This window comes from Grus americana, chromosome 2 (assembly GCF_028858705.1).
Source record: "Grus americana isolate bGruAme1 chromosome 2, bGruAme1.mat, whole genome shotgun sequence".
NCBI classification, from domain to species: Eukaryota; Metazoa; Chordata; class Aves; order Gruiformes; family Gruidae; genus Grus; species Grus americana.
Window position 1 is genome coordinate 97,819,011 of NC_072853.1, and position 21,300 is coordinate 97,840,310.

A 21,300-nucleotide genomic window follows, 5' to 3' on the forward strand; every position below is an offset into this window, starting at 1 on the left:
CACCAACTGGACTTAACTCCATTCACCACAATTCTTTGGGCCCAGGCATCCAGCCAGTTTTTTAGATCTTAAGGTCAGATTGCAAAAGGCAGTTTGGCAACACTTCTCAGCAGCCAGGCTATAAGCACTTGTTAAGAACAGAAAATGACAGCATCAGCCCAGAATGTTAGTGAGTGTACCAGTCCTGGACAACTGAGTCTTATAGTCCTCCATGGTGAAGTGAAGTCTGACCCCAAGACCAGGAAAAGTCTTTTCTATCACTTCAATTTCACTCTGCCCTCTTTTGCAGATGAAAAAGACTACTTTTGTGGATGAATGAACAGCTCAAATTCTGCAGTCAAGCCTGTGCTTCTGTTGAATTCACTGTAAGAGTGACAGCTGCACTAATGAATTTCAATATGAAGATTATATGAACATCCTCCCCACCCCGTCATTCCCCAGAGAATTGGCCAAGACTGTCATGCATTTCACACAGGCTTCTTTCAGGCATCAGGTAATGCTTTCGGTCATTAGTGGCTTGGACTGATATTGAACTGTTGAACTGTTGAGTATTCTTAAAGATTACAAATCCATCAGATCCTTCTCAGTTCAAATACTGTATGCAAAAAGGTGCCTGGCCTTTAGGTTTTTAATAACACCACTTTATACTTATAGGAGGGGTTCAAGGACAAAAGAAACTGACAGGTGTGGAAGGGGATTGATTCAGGGACCTCCTGAGGAATCTCAATCCACATAAGTCCATGGGACCAGATAGGCTGCACCCAAGGGTATTGAGAGCTGGCTGTTGTCATTGTGAGGCTGCTCACTATCATCTTTGAAAGGTCATGGAGACTGGGGAGGTCTTCCATGACTGGAGAAAGGCAGATGATGCACCCATCTTCAGAAAGGGCAAGAAGGACAATCTAGGGAACTACAGAACAATCATAAAGTGAGCAATCTTGGAAGTAATTTCTGGGCACATGAATGAGAAAGTGGTGATCCAGAACAGCCAGCATGGATTTACAAGGGTAAATCATGCCAGACCAATCTAATTGCCTCCTGTGATGAGATGACTTCATTTGTGGATGAGGGGAAAGCAGAGGATGTTGTCTACCTTGAGTTTAGCAAGGCCTTCCATGTGGTCTCCCACAGAATCTTTGTATCCAATTTCAGATGGTCCAGTCTAGACAGGCAAAAAACTGACAGGATCATTGGTCAAAAGGGCTCATGCTCTGTCGGGAGGCTGGTTACAGTGGAGTTCCTCGGGGGTCTGTCCTGTCTGATATCTTTATCAGTGACCTGGAGGAAGAGACAGGATGCAGTACTATCAGGTCTGAGGACTGATGATACTAAATGGAGCGTGTAGTTGTACTTATAGAATCATTTAGGTTGGAAAAGACCCTTAAGATCAAGTCCAACTGTTCACCTAACACTGCCAAGTCCAGCACTAAACCATGTCCCTAAGCACCACCTCTACACGTCTTTTAAATACCTCCAGGGATGGTGACTCAACCATCTATATAGTTGATATGCTTGAGATCAGATCTGCTATTTAGAAGGATTTGCACTTACTAGAGGACTAGAACAACGGGAACCTCACGAAATTCTGAAGACAAATAGAGTCCTTTATCTCAGATGGACTAACCCCCTGCATAGGCCAGGGCATGACTGGCTTGGTAGCAGCTCTGATGAAAAGGACATGGGAGGCTTGGGGTAGGCAGCTGTGAAAGTGCATCAGACTGTATCAACAGGAGCACAGATGGCAAATCAAGGTAATTATTTCCTTTTACTCAGCACTCATTAGACCACAGCTGGCATAGTGGGTCCAGTCTTGACTCTCCCAGTACATGAAAAGCTGTTGATAAACTTGTAAGACTCCATTGGAGGGCCAACAGGATGGTTGGGGGTTGAAGCATGAGACTTGTGAGGAGAGGCTGAGGCACTGGGGTTTGTTCAGCCTAAGGAAGAGAACAGCAACTTTACAGTTCCTAGGAGGAGGTTACCGAGAAAATAGGGCTGGGCTGTCTGCCAAAGAACGAGACCAAGGTTATAAACGAACGGGGGAGGCTCTGGCTAGATAAAAGGAAAAAAAAAATTGACACTATGGGGATAATTAGGTAGTGGAATAGATTACACAGAGGGCTTGTGCAGTCTCTATGTGGAGGACATTAAGACCTGACTGGACAAAGCCATAAGCAACCTGGGACCTCCTAAAGTCCCTTCCACTCTGAATTATTTTATGGTAACTCTCAGGATGGATCTTCTCCATCTTCTCTGTAGAATTTCCTCCACATAATACAGTTCATATCACTCTATGTATATAAAGTCTGTGCATATGCTACTATTTGCCCCACAGAGCAGGAAATTTACATGAAAGGTTGCCCACCTAGTTTTAACTAAACAAGATCTAAGACAATGTGAGCAAAAACATCACTAGACAGGATGCGACAACATGTTTTTATTGTTTTAATACGAGTGAATAGATTAAGAGATCTGAAATGTTGTAAAGCAATATACGTACTGAATAAATAATATGCACAGGAGAGTCATGTCTGCATTATAACACTGGCTAGTATTCAGAATACGTAAAATAAATCCAGTGACATTGGATAAAGTCCATAAAAACGCTATCCTGTCTTCCCTTGTATGAAATTGTTCAAGTATAAAAAAATCCAATACAGTGTAAAATATCAAATTCCATTTCGGTCAAGAATAAAAATTGCAAGTATTGTAGTTTCACAGGACAATGTAAAGCAGCATTTTCTAGCAAAGGGAAAAATAGTCAGTCTACATACAGATGAGTGAGAAAACGGCACTAACGTATTTGAGAGGTCTACATGAAAAACTAGTAGAGGGAAAAGAATGAACTAGCAATATTTTATGTAAAACTCTAAAAAAGTGTTAATTTAAGAGTACCCTCATACAGTGCACGTACTGAATTTAAATAAATCCAAGTCAACATCCTTAGTTAATTAGGTTAATATTTAATATGCTACATCTAAGCCTACTAAATAATTTATGCCATGAGATGAATACATAATTTTACAGTGTCACATCTAAAGTTACTTTCTTTAGAGTGCAGCATAGTAAAACTTTCAAAATAAATATTTTCTTTTTAAATAGCATAACAATTAAGGCACAGTATAAATCACATACCATTAACCCTTCAAGAACAGCAGTTTTGGTAACAAAAGTTGCCTTGTGTACTGTATGTTTGCTAATAAATATTTTAAATATAATCCTGAAATAGATATTAAAATTGTACAAATCATTTCAGAAAAGGAAATTCCCTTAAAACAGTTCTTAAAGGTTTTAATTCATTAAGTTTCTTCCTGCCTTTATTCAAAAGTTATGAATAGATGCAATAAATAGAAAGAGAAGGCTGTTGTAGTAAAGGGCTGATCCTATTTTAGAATCAGAATAGCTGACACCAGCAGTTAAAGTTTCCCAAAAGTGAAACAGGATGGGGCGAGGGATTAGGATGTGACAAGCTCATCACATGAGCACGAGTGATGTGTTCTGTCCAGAACTGTCTGTGTTATTGATTGTCTCTACAGCTGTTGCACCCCTTACTTCCACATCACTTGCTCCATAGTTCCACTCATCCAGAGGACAGAGAAGAAAATAACTTTGGTGCCTGTCCGCCATCTTACTAGCCGGCCATCTTCCTTGGGTTGTTCGATGCCCGTTAGTGAGACAGTGAGAAGGTACTATCTCACGAAGACAACTTCTGAAAGCTAGAAAGGACAATCAGTGCTTTAAGCTTGTTTCCTCTTAAAATGGATAAAGATTACATATTGCTGACTGAGTTTTTTCCCTGGTTCAAACTTTTCAAACACCATTTTCTTACTTCTAAAAGGCAGTTTTGCTTCCCTGATACTGTAAAAAGTACACCTTTGCTTTTTTTGGTTCTTGTTTGTCTGTTTGAAAATATGAAGTCCCATTGCTACTCCTGCCACTCTTTCATGACAGTACAGTATTTTTTTTCCCATTTTCTTCTGGCTTGATACTTGAAACTAGACATGCCGCACTACCCCTCCCCTCTAACAACACGATTTGGATGCATACTGTATGAAGACAGTGGAATAAAAATCTTTAGTTTCGCAATAGCATCGCTTTCCTTAAAGCTCCTTAGTTAATATCAATTGTCTCTGATTAACTACTTATACTGGAAGGCTGAAAAGAGGAAGAGAAAGAAAGAGCTTCCTTCAGGAGTCCATCTGCTATTGCATACGGTCTGTCTGCAGCTGTTGGGGCTGGTACTGGCCAAAAGCGGCAGCAGCCGCAGCCGCCGTCCCAGGCGCTGCTGCGGTGATGGGCTGCTGCACCGCGTAGCCGTAGCCCCCCGCCGCCACGTACCCGGCAGCGGCAGCTGGCGAGGCGGCGTAAGGGTACTGCTCGTAGGCGGCAGCGGCGGCGGCCGAGTACTGGGCGTACGCAGCTCCGGTGTAATCGATGTAGGGTGTAGTGGAAGCAGCGGCTGCTGCGGGCTGAACGTGGGGAATTACCACTCCAGGCTGCACAAAAGCCTGTGGATAGACATAGTGAGCAGGTATCCTGTTGAAAGATGGGAGAGGGAGTTAGAGTTGGTACGCAAGCCAGCGCCTAAGCGTCATATCCATACTCCGAACTAAAACAAACTCAATTTAGTTGTTGTTATGTGCATAGGGTTGCCACAATAACTAGACTCAATGGACCAATTATCAGTTCACTGGCCTGAAGAGATGCATCGCTCCAACGCACAGCATTACAGCTGAGTTAAACAGGAGCGTTTAATGTTGCTCGAGGATATGATGTTTAATACTATCGAAATCTTTAGAAGGACCAGGATTACTGATGTCAGTTTTAAGACAACTCTAAAAGAGTAAGCTTGATTATTCCATCTGGAAAATTGCGATATTTGTTTTTCAAATCACCTGGAAGTCATTTTTATTACCCTGCTTTCACTTAACTACTTGACTCTTAGTAAAATTATTTCCTGCATTACTTTATTATTAGTAACTGAGCAGTTTGACAGCATTGCTATAATGAGTTTGACAACAGCCAATAAGGCAACAAAATGGTTGAACCCTGACTTTACGTAAAGTCTTCTCAGGGAACGGCGGGGAGAGCGTATTGTGGCAACCCTACTTAAGTTGCTATGCAGACTCAGCACACATTAATTTCTCTGCAACCTCAGTCACCCTTATTAAAAATAAGAAAAAAACCAACACAGGCGACAAAGGAGTTTAAATAAAGTTCACAAGTGTGGTAAACACAGCAAGAATCACACTTTCCAAACGAACGATAGTGCAGCTCACTCCGTCACAAGAGGCCATTGAGGGGAAGCTACATAGATGCTATTAAAATCCATAACAGTGACTCCTAAGTACATGTGCATCACACTTTTATAAAAGTTTGTAAGGACACGAGGGTCAAACCTGTTTGGTTATCAGGCCACTGATGTCCTGTTTTGTGCCAGCTTGTTTATTTCTATGCAAGACATACAGCATAGAGTTTTTTGGGAGGTGGGCATAGGATTAAGTCTAAATAGATCTGGTGCTTAACAAAAGCAAAAAAACAAATTGATAGCTTAAGAAATAACCATTCTGAACAGATCAGTACACACTCTTTCCCATCGTCTCCAAGTCACAAAACTTGCTTCCTTGGCTTGCTCACTCAGCCCTTCAGTTTTGAAAATTGATCGTATCTTCTTAGCACACAAGTGTACATACACGTTCATCTCATAGTTGTATTTTATCATATAATATGATTTAAAAGAATAATATACTCAATATAATTCTCATTTTACATTCATAACCCTGTCTTGCATCTGGATTTTCACAGAGAAGTCCTTCATATATGCAACTCCTTTCCAGCCAGTGAATCTTTATAAATCCATGAAAAACTGCTTGTGCAGATTTACTATTATTTCATACTGAACTTTACCTTTACAGACAACACTAATGACTGCACCAACCTTTTAGTGCACTGTAAGCACAGATGCAAATTGCAACGGTAAAAACTGTCCTCTTTTCTCAAAATTCAAGATTTAATGGAAAGGGTATTTTTGTTTGTTTCATTTTTAAAATAACTTCAAGATTTACTTAAGTGGTCAACAAGGAAACATTTCAATCAGAAGGGACATTGTCAACGAGAGTCATAGCAAAACATAGTTTAAAATAAGTGAAAGTCAGGCTTTAGAACAGCCTAGTTTTCTTTTTAAGAAAAAAAGAGCTCAGTTGATTGAATAGGAATGTTAGCAGAGAGAAATGTTCAGTTGCCATGTAAAAGACAGGAACACCACAATCATAAAAACCCAACATGTCAATTGAATTCATTTCCTAGTGTGTGAAGGGAGAAATTAAAAAAAAAAAAAGTGACAAATAGGGATTGGGAAAGGAAAGAAAACATAAAACAAAACCGTAAGTTGGGTTTTTAACACTCACCTAATTTATGAAGTGATTAGCCAGAAGTGCATTTGAAGCATACTTAAGCTGGCTCTGTGCATTTAAATACACATCATTACCTGAGCTCTCCATACGAAATGGATGAGCATAAACAAGCATTTTGTGTTGGTCACCCATCGAGTACAATCCTAATAAATATAACACCATGTTGTTGAAGTCTTAAGGAAAGAGGTATAAAACCAAATTTGAAGTCACCGAGAGCCTCTTCTGCATCACTAAGAGTCCATTTAGCACCACGTGAAAGCAATCTTTACATACAGCATTTATGAAAGAGACTGATTCTAACAGAAGAGACAGTAAGCAACCTTATCTAGCTGCTTGTGTTGACTCGCACTGATGTTACACAGATTTTCTGAAGACATTACGACACTTGGCCATATCCTTGAACAAGACAGAAGGATACATGTGCTCCCACTTAAAACTCTTGTGACTTGTTTTATTTAAGCCAAGAAACTAACAGGTGGTGAAGTTATGAAACATTATCTGTTTGCCACATCTTACCGTACAATAAACATAAACCCTGTGCAGGCTCCTCACCACCATGCCATTTCACACGTGATGATTGACAGCGTAAGCTGCAGTGGGGCTATTTTTGATCATCTGTCATGCTACAACTGTTTTGAGTCGAGTAAAATGGCTTTATATGGCCAAAGTAAATTTCTACCTACTGCAGAGGCTAGCACATGTAGATCTCAGCCGTTCAGAAGCCAACTGCTGTTAATGCTCTGCCAGGTCAAAAGCTGAACAAGCAATTCCCAGTTATGCTGGATATCCATAGTATCTTTAATTTTAAATAAAAGCTGCTGCATTACTTTTGAGAGTAAGAGTGTGAGAATTAGATATGGTTTAAGCTTTCTTTCCTGGCAGTAGTTTTTATTTTTGGAACGTAGATTTATTGTTTTATGCTTTTGCAATAAAGGAAAAGGGAAGCCACATTTAACTTTAGCAGTAACTGTAGCTTTGGGATATTAAACACTGAATGACATACACTCCTGCCATGTGCCTTAAGACCTTCATTGTTGTTAGAACAGAAGATTTGTGTTTAACTAAGACCTCAAAAATAGTCCTATAAGCAATACTAAAGTGAAAGCTAATTGTTTCAAAGGAAAGAAGGGACTTTCTAGACTACTGCAGAGAGCTGTGGCATATAGAAAATCAGCAGTAGTAGCACATCATTGACTCTCGACATGAAATTTTTGTGAAAGTAGATATTTAGCTTTCAACTAAATGTTTTGCTTTGGCCCTTGCATGGCGTCATCTGGTTTCACAAGCATAACTGAAGAGTAGATTTTCACCAATGCAGTTCTCCTTATGGCAGAAATAGCTTACGTAAACATCAAGACATATAAGACCCTTAATATGCTTCCTTTTAAATCTGTGTCTGATACCATTAAGAGGACATTTAGCATTCTGCAGTTTAACTTCTGACTGTTCTGCCTTCATTCCCTCTTTCTGGATTATCCGTAGTCTAGTCTTATACAGGTCTTTTGATCAAAAACTCAAGAGAGGGCTTTTCCTTCTCTCTTAAGAAAGGCAGAATTGCTTAACTCTTGGAAGATAATACCAAGCAGGTAGTATCAGCTAACCATTTGATAATGAACTTAGTAACTTTGGAGTTGACTCTGCTCTTACTAAAAACAGTGGGAATGTTCTCATTTTGATCGAGATACAAGTTTTAGACAGAAAATACAGGGGGAAAAAAAAATCTCTCCAACAGAACAAGTCATATCCTACACCAGTACCTCTGTATAACCCCATATTTTCTCACCAACATTAAAGTAAAAATTACATAAGCAAAATGAGAAAAGCTATCTTAGGAGGCAAAGTCATCCTCCCCCTCCATAAATTCCTATTGAATTCAGAGATAGTATTCTAATAAACAATCCTGAAAACAGAGCTGTATAGATAACCAGTCCTGTGATCAAACAGCTTTCTATGAAACACACCAACTGTAAGATAGATGCTGATTGTAAAGAGCAGGGAGAAATGTTATTTGGTGGATGAATTGATCTCTGCAGCACTGAATAAAGAAAAATTCCCAGCATTTTAAATGCTTCATGCATTGAAGCTAATCTAGTTGCTGGCTCCCTCCACCACAATAATGTTGTACTTAATTCAAAATATTGTACTTCTGCATCTTCTCAGTAAAAGTAATGTAACATAATCCAATTATTTTCAGTTTCTTGTTTGATAGGTGGGGAACCATATCAAAACACCGCTGACCATATCAGAATATGGCAGCACCTCGCTAATTTGCACTCTGGTAGGGAAAAAAAAAACCCACAACAAAATATTTGGAGCTTTTTTGTATGGATTAGTAGAGTATTCGTAGTGAATCACCACTATGACCTGTTTTACACAGCGTATTAGTAAAGTGTACTTTTAAAAAGTGCAACTGCACAGGAGGAAGAAAGGCTTTAAGGTGACCATGTATTTCAGTGCAATCCATGTAACATCCTCTAAGAAAGAACTCTTCAGTAAAAGTAGATCCAAGTAAGCACTGAAACAACTCCTCTTACTGTCAAGGAATATAGCGAATGAAGATGGTCATTCATCCTAATGAATGCTGTTCTTCTTAATCTGAACTACATTCTTTAGAAAAGGTGCAAGTCATTGGAAATTTTGAGGAGGAAGTGGGATGAGTAATCTCCTTTTTTGCACAAGGTAAAAAAAGGCAAAAGCCAAGGATTAAAAATGACCAATTTCATATATACGTGACCCTGCAACGAACATTCCTTTTCTTCAGATTTCTTTACATTGCATTAGAAATAAAACCTTATTCAGCCTGCTGGAAGAACTTCCCTGACCTAAACATGATTTACATGATCTATTGTTCGCTCTGGGTAAGGAAAGCAAGAGAGTCCTACATTTGCACAGTCCTTTAAGCAAGGGATTGCCACAGGTTCTCCTTTTCTCTTATGCTCAGCAAATACTCAGTGTCTCCACGGCTGATCCCCAAGCAGTTCTCTTTGCAAGAAGTGCTTTAACAGCTTTGGACACAACGTGCTTCCCCTCCTGCCTACTGTAGCGCAGGCATCATAAACTGATCACAGTATACACACTGTCATCTCCTCACACTTGAAAGAAGTCAAACAAAATACAATAGAGGATAATCATAAGAAAAAAAAAGACAAAAAGTTTTCCACAACTTCTCCATGTGTCTTGGAAGAATCAACATTCTCTTTTACAATTATCTGAAGTTTCTAGGGAAACTTTTTCCTACAGTTTTGAGGACAAGAACTGTTTCCTACTGGTTTTACAAATCAAACTACCAAGAAGCTACCATTGCTTAATAACAGCTAGGTACAACATTCTAAAGCTATTCTAGTCAAATAAATAAAATAAATTTGTGACGCATTTTCCCTACTTTATTGTTAGCTTACTCATTAATTAGCAAAATGCATTACTTTGCAATGAGTTTCTCAGTCGGTGTGCATTAGTGAAGTGACACTGTATGGAAAGTTTAAAGCAGACTTCACCTCCTAATTATATGCCTATAAGAAGCAAGAGTTAGATCTACTTAGGAATAGTATACTCAAGTAAAGGAGAAATGCGCTACATATTAAAGACAGATTGAAGAAAAAAAATTCTCAAATTAGAAAGCCCAAATGGACGTACATTGTTAATAAGGAGCTCCACACCCCTCCCAAGAACAAACCCCCCCCCCCCAAAATTATGAACATGCAAGCAATACGTTGATTTACTTAAGAATCAATACGTCACACAATTTAGCACTCACTACAAAATATGGTTAAAAAAAGTCACAGGCTACAGCTTGAAAGCAAGGAAAAAAAAAAAGGCCCTTTGCTCCCCATGGCAAAGTCACTCCTCAACAACAAAAACAAAATTAAAAAGACCCCCCCAAAAAACTTTCACTACAGCTCTTTCAATTAAATAAAAGCACACAGTTTAGCTATCAACACCACTTCATTACTGTAATAAATAAATAAAAAAGCACACGGAGGTCTATTGACTATATGAAAAAAAAAACATACATGCATCGTTAATCACCATTTTAGCTTGTTTGTGTTTGTCTACTGGTTACAGAGTTTAATTCCAAACAGAACTATTCCACCTCTTATCATCATATCCTTCTGATCAGTTATCTTAACTGTAAACGATCCCTGTCAGATTAGAAAGAGATAAATAACATTGAGTCAAGCTGAAAAAAGAGAAATGGGGCACAGCAATCTTGCATTAAGTCATACCTCCTTGTTTTATCATAGGGTCATATGGGACTGGACTGCTTAGGTGGAAGGGACACGTCCCACACAACTTGACTCAGCTGCGGCATTTAGAACATGACCGACAAGGTGAGCGCATTTATGGGTATACATTTATAAGTCTGAGAACTTTAGCACTGCTGGTGAGTTTATAAGGCTGCTACTGCAAGAGGCCTTCAAGGATCATACTTTTTCTTTCCTTCTTTAAAAAAAAAAAAAAAAAGATTTTTCCTCCCCTGTTTGAGGTCCCATTGAACAGACTTACCCAAAAGGCCTCTGTATGAGAGCTGGATGAAGCTGCTGGACACCAAAGGCAAAACCTACCAACAAAAACACATCACATTCTCTGTAGGGGTGTTCTTTCGGCTACTTATTTATGCTATATGTACACATGCACACAAATGCAGAGTAACAGCCTTCACTAACAACCTCCAGTGATGATGTTTGAAAGGCTGCAGAACCACAAATTAGGAAGTAAAATGTATCAGTCCATATATACATACCACCCCATACATCCATACAGAACTTAAGCGCGCGCTTTCCTAGAGATGTTTAGCAGAACGACTTTTTCTAAACAACAAGCACGAAGTCTTCATTCGCATTTTATTTTGTGCTCCATTCTGGTCCCTAACTTTAGCCTCTGAAGGATTATATGGTACTTTCTACAGTCTTAAATTCGAGCCATCTCTACTCATGAGGACTTAGCGTGGGGGTCAAATCCTGACTTCATTTCTGTTCTTCAAGTGCTCAAGCATAAACTCCTTCTTTCCTTGATAGACATTTAATTACTGACACAGGTGTTCCTCAGGCTGAGCACATGGGGATTCAGAGCAGCCTCCTTTAGAGCACAAACGCGTGCACACTCTGCGCTCCTGCCTCTCTTGCTGCAAAGCAGCAGCTTGGGAAGTGGCTAGGACATCAGATTGGCTCAGATGTGGTCTTAGGAAGAGCCATTTCATTTTAAGGTCTGCATAATAGCTCCCATCTGTTTGAGGAGTTTGCATTAAGATATTGTTTGCATTAATAAGACACACATTGGAAGTGATTCATTCCTAGGCCAATCCCTGCAATGATACTGTAAATGGTCAGCGCCACCACATTCTCAGCAGTAGGAATAACCAATGAAGTGTCTGAGCTGCGGAAGTCTTCCTGGGGAACTGCAGATATTTTATTCCTGATTGATTTTGGTTTTTAAATAAGGCACACGTAGTACAAAATAGCCAGAAAGTTACTACGCGCTGCATTTACAAATCAAAACCGAAGCACACCCAAGCAGTGAGTGTACTTCAGGAAAGTGCAGGGCAGCACTACCTTTTTTTAAAAGTTTTATTCTCTTCAGAAACCTGAAGTACAGAGAGAAAAGCCGTTCAGGGCCGCTTCCTCACCTGGCTGCATTATCCGCGGCTTGGCACCCAGGTACGCCAGGTTCACGTTGGCTTTCCTGCCATCGATGATGGGGTTGGGGTCTTTACAAGCCCTTTCAGCAGCAGCTCTGTCAGCCATGGTGACCTTAACGGGCGATGCTGCGCATTAGATCCCTTTCCGCGGGGAAGCAGAAGCCTCTCGCCCGCGGCAGAGACCCAGCTGCCTGCCCTCCCCCCCGCCCCCACTGCCCCGGGCGGCGCTGGGGGACAGCCGGGGTGCCTAGGGGCCCCCGACCCGACCCCCGCCCGCCCGCCGAGCGGAGCGCAGCGCCCCGGCGGCCGCGCCGGGAGCGGGAAGCGGGGCGCCAGTAGCCGCGGCCGGCGCAGGGCGGAGGGCGCGGGCCGAGCTCCGCCGCCGGCAGATAACCCCCGGCGCGGCCGTATCAGGGAGCAACAGGCGCGCTGGCATTGCTGCGAGAAATTAGGCAATTGCCTCCTCAATCTCCTTTTTCAGTAATTCCCCCCTTTCCTTCCCTCTAAACTCACCAGCAGGGAGGGGAAAAAAAAAAAAAAAAAACCGGAGAAAAAGCCAAACTGCCCGACGGTCCCTCCCGTCCCCCGAGCCCGGGGCTGCCCGGCTCCTTACAGCGACCCCCGCAGAAGTTTTTCCGCGATGCCCACGCAGCCGTCCACCTGCCCCCTCCCCGTCCGCCTTCCCCGGCCCCCCGCCGCTCCTCGGCACTTACAAAGCCGTATCCCCGGGACTTGCCCGTCTGCCGGTCGGTGATGACCACCGCCTCCTCGATGTCGCCGAAGACCTCGAAGTACTTGCGCAGGCTGGAGTCGGTGGTGTGGTAGGGCAAGCCCCCGACAAAGATCTTGGTGTAAGTGGTGTCCTTCTGCGTCGTGTGCATCTTCCGCCCGGCCCTGCGCGCCGCGCCGCCGCTCTACACCCACGCGTGGCCGCCGGGGCGTGCGGGTCCTGGGCGGCGAGACCCGCTTCCAGAGTCAGCCCCGCTCTTTTTTTCTTTTTTTTTTTCCTCCTCTCTGCCCCCCCGCTTTCCCCCCGCCACCCAGTTACAACGCAATTCCCTTTTGCTTTTGCAAACCCAGCTTCCTCCTCCTTCAAGAGCGGAGCCTCGCAGCCTCCGGAGGTTTTGAGGTAGGTACCGGCAAAAGGAGGAGAGGAGGCCGGGCAGCAGCCAGCCTGGTGGCCGTAGCGCTGGAAAAGAGCAGAAGCAGCAGCTGGAAGAACAGCGCAGGGCCTGGGCGCTAACAACTGAGTGGCCTCTCCCCCCTAAAAGCCACCGGGTCGGCACTTGGTTCCTCCGCCCCCTCCACCTCCTCGCAGGGGCGGGGACGGGCGGAGGGGCGGACACCGCGCTCGGCAGCGGCCCAGCCGGGCCTGACATACAGCTGTTGGCAACGGCTGGATGCCCCTCCGTGCGGCGGGAGCCGGCCCTTGGAGCCGTCAGGCGAAGGGGCTGCTTCAGAAGTGCCCCGCGGGGAGGCTCGGTGCCCTCCGAGGCGGGTTTGCCCCGGGCTTGTGCAAATCGGAAGAGCCGGGAGGCAGGGTCTTGTGGAGCACCGCTGCCCGCGGGCAGAGCCGGCTCACGGCGAGCTGGAGGTCCTCAAATGTTTCAATCCCTCCCTGAAGGCTTGTGGTGAAACCCCTGCCACCCTCACCTACCTCTTTCCCCAGGGTAGCAAAGCTATGGTGCCGCAGCACTTCCATCATTATTATTATTGTTATTATTATTATTATTATTATTATTATGGTGGTGGTGGTGGTTGTGGTTCTTGTTACTGGCTTGGACAGAGGATGAAAAAAAATGGTAAAGTTGCTTCCCTTGTTTTTCTCTTCTCTTGCTGCCTTTGCTCTGTGCTGGGACGGGGAAGGACACAGAGGAACAACAAGAAAGGAATGTCTCTGTGCAATGGAGAGGCAGAGGACTGTGGGAGTTGGGGGGAAGGGAGACTCGCAGGGAGACAGGAAGGATGGGAGGAAGGTTAAAGATTGGGGAAAACAGATGTGCACATGTGTATAGACTTCTAAACCACTCCCTTGTGGTCCCACAATCTTGATAAGTAGTGGTGTCTCTTTTTCCTCTTTCTCCTACTTCCTCTGTCTGTTAGACATTTTCCCGTGAAGTCCCTTTCTCCCTTAGAAAAAAAGAGCAATGCATCAGTTGCAGGAGGGACTTTCACAAAGCTCTTCAGCCCCTCCAGTACCAATTGTTAACCATGACAACACTTAGCCCTAAGCTTAGGCCCTGCTTGCCCCGTATCTAACCCTGGCCCCATTTGATTTTTTCAGCAGTCATTGTCCTACTTCTAATGGCCTGTACAATACTAGGCCATGCTGTCACTAAACCTTACTTGATCCTTCGGACTCTCTAGATCAAATCATTTGGTTTAATATGTTAGGACTAACTCAGGCTGAAGCCTAGCAACCCTAGCAGGATCCAGGTGCAAATGTTACTTTTCAGCTCAAGCTATGACAAGCCCTTAACCTTGGCCTGGATCCAGTTAAGCCAGCTAACTCTGCCCCAAAATTTCTCGCAGCATCGCTCTCATATTGGTCTGGAACATTGTGTTAAACCTGACACTCCAACCATTTCTGTTCCAAGGGCTAATTGTAACCTTAAACTCTGGCCCAGTGACCTGAACTTTAATACTAGCCCAACTAAAGGTGTCAGCGCTCACTAGAGCACTACAGCCCACACACCGCTTAAGAGTACATTTAACTTCTCAGCCCCTTGTGGACCTGAAAGATGAACTTCACCTATACCCAAACATAGCCCATCCCATCCCATTCCCTTTCCCTTGCTGTGCCCACCACTCCAGCATGTCTTGTGGCATCTGCAGGAATGGTGAATTAGCCTAGTTTTTCAGTCATTGCACAAACTCCTGTGTTAAAGCCAGAAAAGCAACACTTGGCTGTCCCAGAACTAATTGCAGCTGTATTTAGGAATTTTCCTCTTTAATCTCAGACACATAGCCCAACAGAAAATTGAGCCCAAGTGGAAGACTGGTGACCTTGACAGACTCAAACCCAAAACCTAGCCTTTTGATCTAACAGCAACGGCAGGTCTTCCAGGATCCAGAAGCAATACCTAACTTTCCACATCTATATCGCAACAAAGGACAAACTTCTTGCATTCTGGTAGACTTCATCAGGCAGCCCTTGCTCTAGCCTGAGTCATTCTGTCACAAGTCCAAACACAACCACAATACCACCATTAAATTGAGGTGTTTTACGAGATGTCTTAACAAAACCCCCGTAGCATATTTTCCTCAGATGTCCATAATCTGCTTACTATTTTTGCAGCCTTTACAGGCTCCCATAATGAACAAGCCTTTTCTGGTTCTTCTCTCCCAACGCACAAATCTGATTCCAACCAAATGTAGCCTTAAACTGAGAAAGCTACCTCCCGCAGCACTACAACACTACCTTCATGCTACAGGCCTACAGACCCTACAAGAACTGAAAATATATCTTCAGCCCAAATTGTTGTTCATTAGATTTTTCTGTGTGCCAAACCTCATCCTATTTCAGTGGTGCCTACAGGATTCACATATAATATTGGCAGTCCTTGCCCTTCTTTTCCTAACCTTAAACTGAACTATAATTGTCAGTGGTACCACAGTCATTGCAAAACCCAGTGGTTCTGGAACCACAATTCTGTAATCTCGTTTCCTCACACCCTAATCCCAATCTTCAGCCTAACCATAGTTTAAAATTAAAAGAGGTGATGCAGCTGTCCTGTGGGTATCCTGCACAATCTCACTAGTACTGTCCTCCTTCTTTGATACTTCCTAGGGGATTAAGATGGTCACAGAATTCTCCATCCAGTTCTCTCTCAGACCTTAGCTCTGTCCCTCAATCAGACACTAACTGTAGCCTTAACACAAGAACTGTTCCTGCTATGATCCAAAACATGTACAGTCCATTTTTCATTTTACTCTGGCAGGCTAACACATCCTCTTTTCAAAAACCAGGAGGAGTGACCCTGGCCATTAAAAGATCGAAATATATCCTCTAAGCTATGCTACAACCATTCTACTACTGTATTAGCATCCTCAATTTAAGATGGCAATCCCAGTAAAATTCAGGAATAAATACAGTTCTCCATCTCATTCTTTCCTCTAACCAAAGCGTATCACTAATGCTAACACTATCACAAGAAGAGAACCCCTACTGTTGAGGGCTAACCCCTCAAAACTGAGTTTTACCCTTTTATCTCTGCCAGCATCAGACCTCTTCCTACTTTCGTGGACCTGACAGAATCTGGGGTGCAATTTTCCAGCCTTCGGATTCCTAAGGAATTCTAACCTAAATCCCAGAGAGGTGATACCTTGCCATTCTGCAATTAACGCTAGTCCATTCAGTCCACTGTCAACACAAGCCTTTATTTCCTCATGGCATACCCTATGAAAAATAAACACAGGGCTCCTCTAACTCTTGGATGGATGACCTTTACTATCTTCTGACCAAACTGAGGCTGATTTGGTGCTACCAGCACCAGTCTATATCTTACTTCAGCAGCCCTCAGAAATAAAAGTATTTCCCAACTGTTTCTCAGTCTTAATCATCACTTTAACTCTAGGTTTATCCAAAGAGAGGTGATCCCTATCACCTGGAAATTAATTAAAGACAATTTGAACACTTTAGCGTTCAGGAATATATTGTATACTTCTCTCCTAAACCATATGTTAACCCCAAATTTTAGGCTAGTCTTAACCCAAAGGAGTGAACACCCCAGAAGGGTAGTTCATTCAGACTACACCCATTTGGGATATGTTCTGGCCTGATTAGAGCTTGTGTCCTTGTGCTAGGGTTAGGGGTCAGTACAGTGAAGCTTGAAGAGCAAGCAGAACCTGTAGGTACCACGGGAAACTGATGAAGCTGGATGAATTTTGAGATGAGGATGAGTCTAGAGTTAGCTGTTGGTTGGCTGGTGTTTACCTGGCTATGCTGGATGTCTGACTAAGTTTGCAGTCGGACTAATGGGTTTGAAGACTTAATGGCATGGACTGTACCGCATCTATTGTGCTGCAGGGAGGTCGGTGGGCAACTTCACCAATGTCATTATCTCAGTTATTTGAGAGAATGTGTATTTTGTGTTTTGGGATGGGCCACCAGGATGACTTACTGCTGGGGATCTGGTTGTGACTTTGGAATGCAAGTGTGGAAGAAAGAAATTTATTCCTATATCCTGCAAATTTTGCAGTAGAAGCCACTGGTGAAAGTGTGACAGTTCAGGTAAGCAGTGAGAACATGTGGAAATAGGGGTGTATAGGTAGGGCGTCCCTGGGAGAGATGTGAAACTGGGGTTCCTAAACCCATAAAGAGAATTGGAAATTTAACTTGGGTCAAGCCATGTTCTGATGAGTGCCACAAACAGTAGACCACTGTAAAGCCTGAGAGAAGTATTAGTCTCATAGGTGGCTATTTTGGCATTTTTAGGATCTGTTTTGATTCAAAGTAGAATATAGGCACCTAGGTCCTGCTTCACTTTTATATCGCTGTGAGTCTCTGCCAAGTGTGTTGATAGTGTTGCTGAAGGCTGTTGTAGTTGACAATTACCTTCTATGTGATTTTAATGGTTTTAAAAAATATATCTGAAGCTATACATTAAATAGTGGTCTAATGTTTCTTTTGGAACCTGGTAGCATGACTTAACTGGAGGAAGCCCCAAAAGCTATCAGTTACAATTAATTGCTTTTACTCAGAGATTTTGTGGTTTTGCTGTGAAGGTAAGATAGAATAGACAACTTGCCAGCTTACCAAATGTTGCCACTCATTGGTATCAGCGTAACTGTATCATCATGCTTTTTATTTATTTATGAGCACCATATGCCTGTCATGTCAGAAACCAGTGGATGTCATGTGTTCATTCATTAGGTTTCTGAAAACAACAAAGACCCCTGATTATATTGCACACCAGTCATTCTTGCTAGTGCTTTATTTTAGTAAATAATAGTGGTCTTCAGCACATTCAGTACACCATCAATTAAATGCAGTTGGAATTTCTCTATATGTTTATATATACATATACATGCATGCACATTTTATTTGCTAACACTATATTAGAATGCCTAAGGCCTAAAACTCTATGGTTTTTAGGTAGGGCTGAAAAGAAAAGTAATTATTTTTCTGTTAACCTAGTAAGACCATCAGTTTGGTCAGTGAGACTTACATTTCTCCTGAAGTTCCATAATGCCAAAGCTCCATGAAAGCATTTGGCTGATAACATTAGTCACGACTTTGTCTGTTAATCCGTGCACTTCCACCATCCACATCCTGTTACAGAGAGGAGCAGAATGTCTAACCTTTGCTCTGCTCAGTGTATGTTACATGAACAATAGTTCGACTTTGTCTGGGGAAGCATAAAGTATGGTAGTATGTAGTACATTCATGTTCTTAAACAGATCACAGTGCAAGAAACTTAGAAACGTCATCATCTTCTCACTCTTCCTGCTGATGTACAATCTTTATCTATGATTAGTTCTTGAATTGTCAATTTCTTCTAAAAGTTTCCTAACTGGGGAAGCTTCCACCACTTCTCTTCTGATAGTGTGTTCCCTTTATAACAGATTTCATCAAAGGATTTTTTTTATCCTGAAGCCTATTAATCTTACTGTTTTCCAAACTCCCTTTTGCCATAGTATCTGAGCACTAATCCACGTGATCTTTGACTATTGTAACCTCCCTATTCCCAATTAAATCACCAAATGTAGATCACCCAGGGTCATTTCTATCTGATGGGAATATTATTCCCTTTAAAGGGCAGTGGAGGAGGTGACACAGAATTTCAGTGATTCAGCAAACAAGATTCAAAGCTTGTGAAACTGTGGATGCAAGACATATTGCCTATATATAGGAAAGTGATAGGCATGTCAGGTGAAGCAGGGGTGAATGATAAGTGTACCCAGAAGGCTGAATGCAGTCATAAAGATTACAATGAGCACATGCTGTTGGCAGGGGAACACATGGAAACAAGTGGTAGGAAAAAAAAAAAGAGAAAGGGTTTATGAATACCAAACCATGAGTGCTATACTGAATAGTGCTTCCCAGTGCTAGAACAGGTCAGAAGGTAGAATGAGGCTAGTGCCTGGCATGAACTGAAGTTGTCCTATGATGCTGTCACGGTGGGAGTGCTGACACCAGAGGCTGAACCTGCAAAATCACAAAGCTCCCACACCCGCTATGGGACACAGAGAGAGTCAGGAGTACAATGATTTTTAATGTTGACAACAAGCAAGGCGGTTGTGCAGGTGAAGGAATAAATGTGGATTTGCAGACGAGCTGAAGCTTAGAAATTGGAATGTGAAACCCCAGACTCTCATACTTACCTGTCCTGGTCACAGGCAACTAAGAGACAGACAAATCTGCAAAATCCCATTGATGTTTATTGTGTGGCGTAATAGCTGGATGACTATGCTAAGCACACTCTTGCGCATCTTTAAAACGTCGTACACCCACCCTCATCGTGATACCTGATGGGAAAACCAGTGCTCAGAGCTGCCTGCTGAGCCATATACACGTAGCCTGGACTGATACAACCACATAACACATCGCTTGCTTGTATTTTGTATGCAAAACAAGAAGTCCTGGTATAAAGAATATTGTTGCAAAAAAATTCTCAGCCAGTCTAAATTGATGGAGCGCTGCTAAAAGCAAAGAAACTAAACCAAAGTACATCAGGTTACATCTGGCCTTCAATCAATATAAGCAGGAAAAAAAGAAACTGAAATACGGGGATGCTGGTGAAAGACAGAGCCACTAAACCCTCGTCAGTTATTATTACAAGGGATTAAACTGACAGTCGACAAGCTGTATGCTAGACATTAGCCTCATAGAACACTGCAGATCTGTTAGTAGAAGTAGGTTGGTAGAAAAGAAAAAATATGTGGATAGGTGGATAGAAACGCAAAGAGAACTCATTCAAACACACTTCAGCCCCTCTAGTCCTTAAGCCGTGTTGGAGGAATGCTACTAGGGAAAGTCCTTAGTAAGCAACTAATTACCTGTCACATGAATATCCTAGTACTGCAGCTTTGGATTCAGGAATTGCCTTCTCTATGCCCTCCAGCACTCTTTGCCCTCCAGAGGAGTGACTTGCACTTTCCTGTCAAAGGCCCAAAAGGCCCTAGTTTACGGAGTTTATGGCCAGGGGATATTACGTCCTCATTTCCCAAGTTCAACCCAACACTTTTTTTGGTTTTGTTTTTTTCTTTTTTTAAAGGACTTCTTGCATTACTTGTAATGGGGAAACTGAGTTTGCAAGCAACTTGGCTTTCATCTAACTGCGGACGCAATTAAAACAGAGTCAAAAATGTTCCCTTGCCTACTTTTCATTACGAGAAAAAGGGAGGTTTCAGTGTTCAGCAGTCCTCACCCAAGGACATGTATGCTAATCCCAGCATAAGCAGAAAAAGAGGGAGAACCGCTCCACAGAACTGTCCTCTCCTTTCCCGTGAAGGTATCTGGGGCATGGAGGCACACAGAGGAAGAGAGGATGGATTAAATTTGTGCTCTGTCTTCTTCACCCAGCGTCTTTTGCTAGGGCCGTGGAGTCGTCCTTCCTGTTGTGACTCAGACACTCAGACGAGAGAGCACTTGCAAGTGCTGGAAGAGAGCATCTGGGAGGGAAGATGGACTTTAGCCAGAGGTCATCCCAGTTACATGGTGTCCTCTCTCGGGATAGAGAGTATATTGCCAGTGTCACCCCTAATGTGCTGGTGAGTTGTGTGGTAGGAATACGTAGCTTGTTTACTCGTTCAACCATGTTTTCTGATCCAAAGATATCATATGTTGCTGTCAAGTATTTTTAGTCTGAGCTTCTTAATATCCAGTTTGCTTTGCAGTCTTGGTTTCTTCAACTAACAATAGCTCCAAGACAACAATAGCTTTTAGGTGGTTCCACTTTTTGGATTAGACATGATTTGTTAAAAAAAGCAGCAACATGTGATGGTAGTTTGGTGCCTTCATTCCAGAAGGATCTGGGAGAGATTTACTAGCCTGCGCTGAGTCTCACCACCTGCTGCTGTGGTACAGCTAGCTCTCCACTGTGACACAGCATTCCTCTTCCTCAAGGACTGTCAGAGCAGATTATCTTTTCTGGTTCAGAGATATTTTTTTTTCTGGCTGGGATTTTTTTCTTTTTTTGGTAGGTAGAACGAGCTAGGTTAGAATCTGGCTTGAACACTGAACTGAAACAAACTTCCAGGTGAGAAGGATCATGGAGGCTTCCTTCGCACCCCTCCAAAAGGTCAGGA

The 21,300-nt window shown here is 42.7% G+C and overlaps 1 protein-coding gene and 1 long non-coding RNA gene across 5 annotated transcripts in view; one reads left to right on the plus strand and one right to left on the minus strand.

Moving 5' to 3' along the window:
• Window positions 1-518: 518 nt before the first annotated feature.
• Window positions 519-13,340, minus strand: RBM24 (RNA binding motif protein 24). Of its 4 annotated transcripts, XM_054814445.1 has the most exons (6): window positions 12,762-13,340; window positions 12,037-12,160; window positions 10,917-10,971; window positions 5,400-5,451; window positions 4,339-4,536; window positions 519-1,278 (listed from the first exon to the last, which is right to left on the minus strand). In XM_054814445.1, the coding sequence occupies exons 1-6, from the start codon at window positions 12,927-12,929 to the stop codon at window positions 1,195-1,197; spliced, it is 681 nt and encodes a 226-aa protein (XP_054670420.1). In that variant the 5' UTR covers window positions 12,930-13,340; the 3' UTR covers window positions 519-1,194. The 4 variants fall into 4 exon arrangements, with proteins under 4 accessions (XP_054670420.1, XP_054670421.1, XP_054670418.1 ...); XM_054814446.1 differs by lacking the exon at window positions 5,400-5,451 and having other exon boundaries at window positions 523-1,278; window positions 12,762-13,337; XM_054814443.1 differs by lacking the exon at window positions 519-1,278 and having other exon boundaries at window positions 2,423-4,536; window positions 12,762-13,338.
• Window positions 10,559-21,300, plus strand: part of LOC129202194 (uncharacterized) — a 46,486-nt gene continuing 35,744 nt past the window's right edge. Inside the window, exon 1 of the long non-coding RNA XR_008575650.1 lies at window positions 10,559-10,741. This is a non-coding gene — a long non-coding RNA (uncharacterized LOC129202194). The remainder of the gene's footprint in view (window positions 10,742-21,300) is intronic.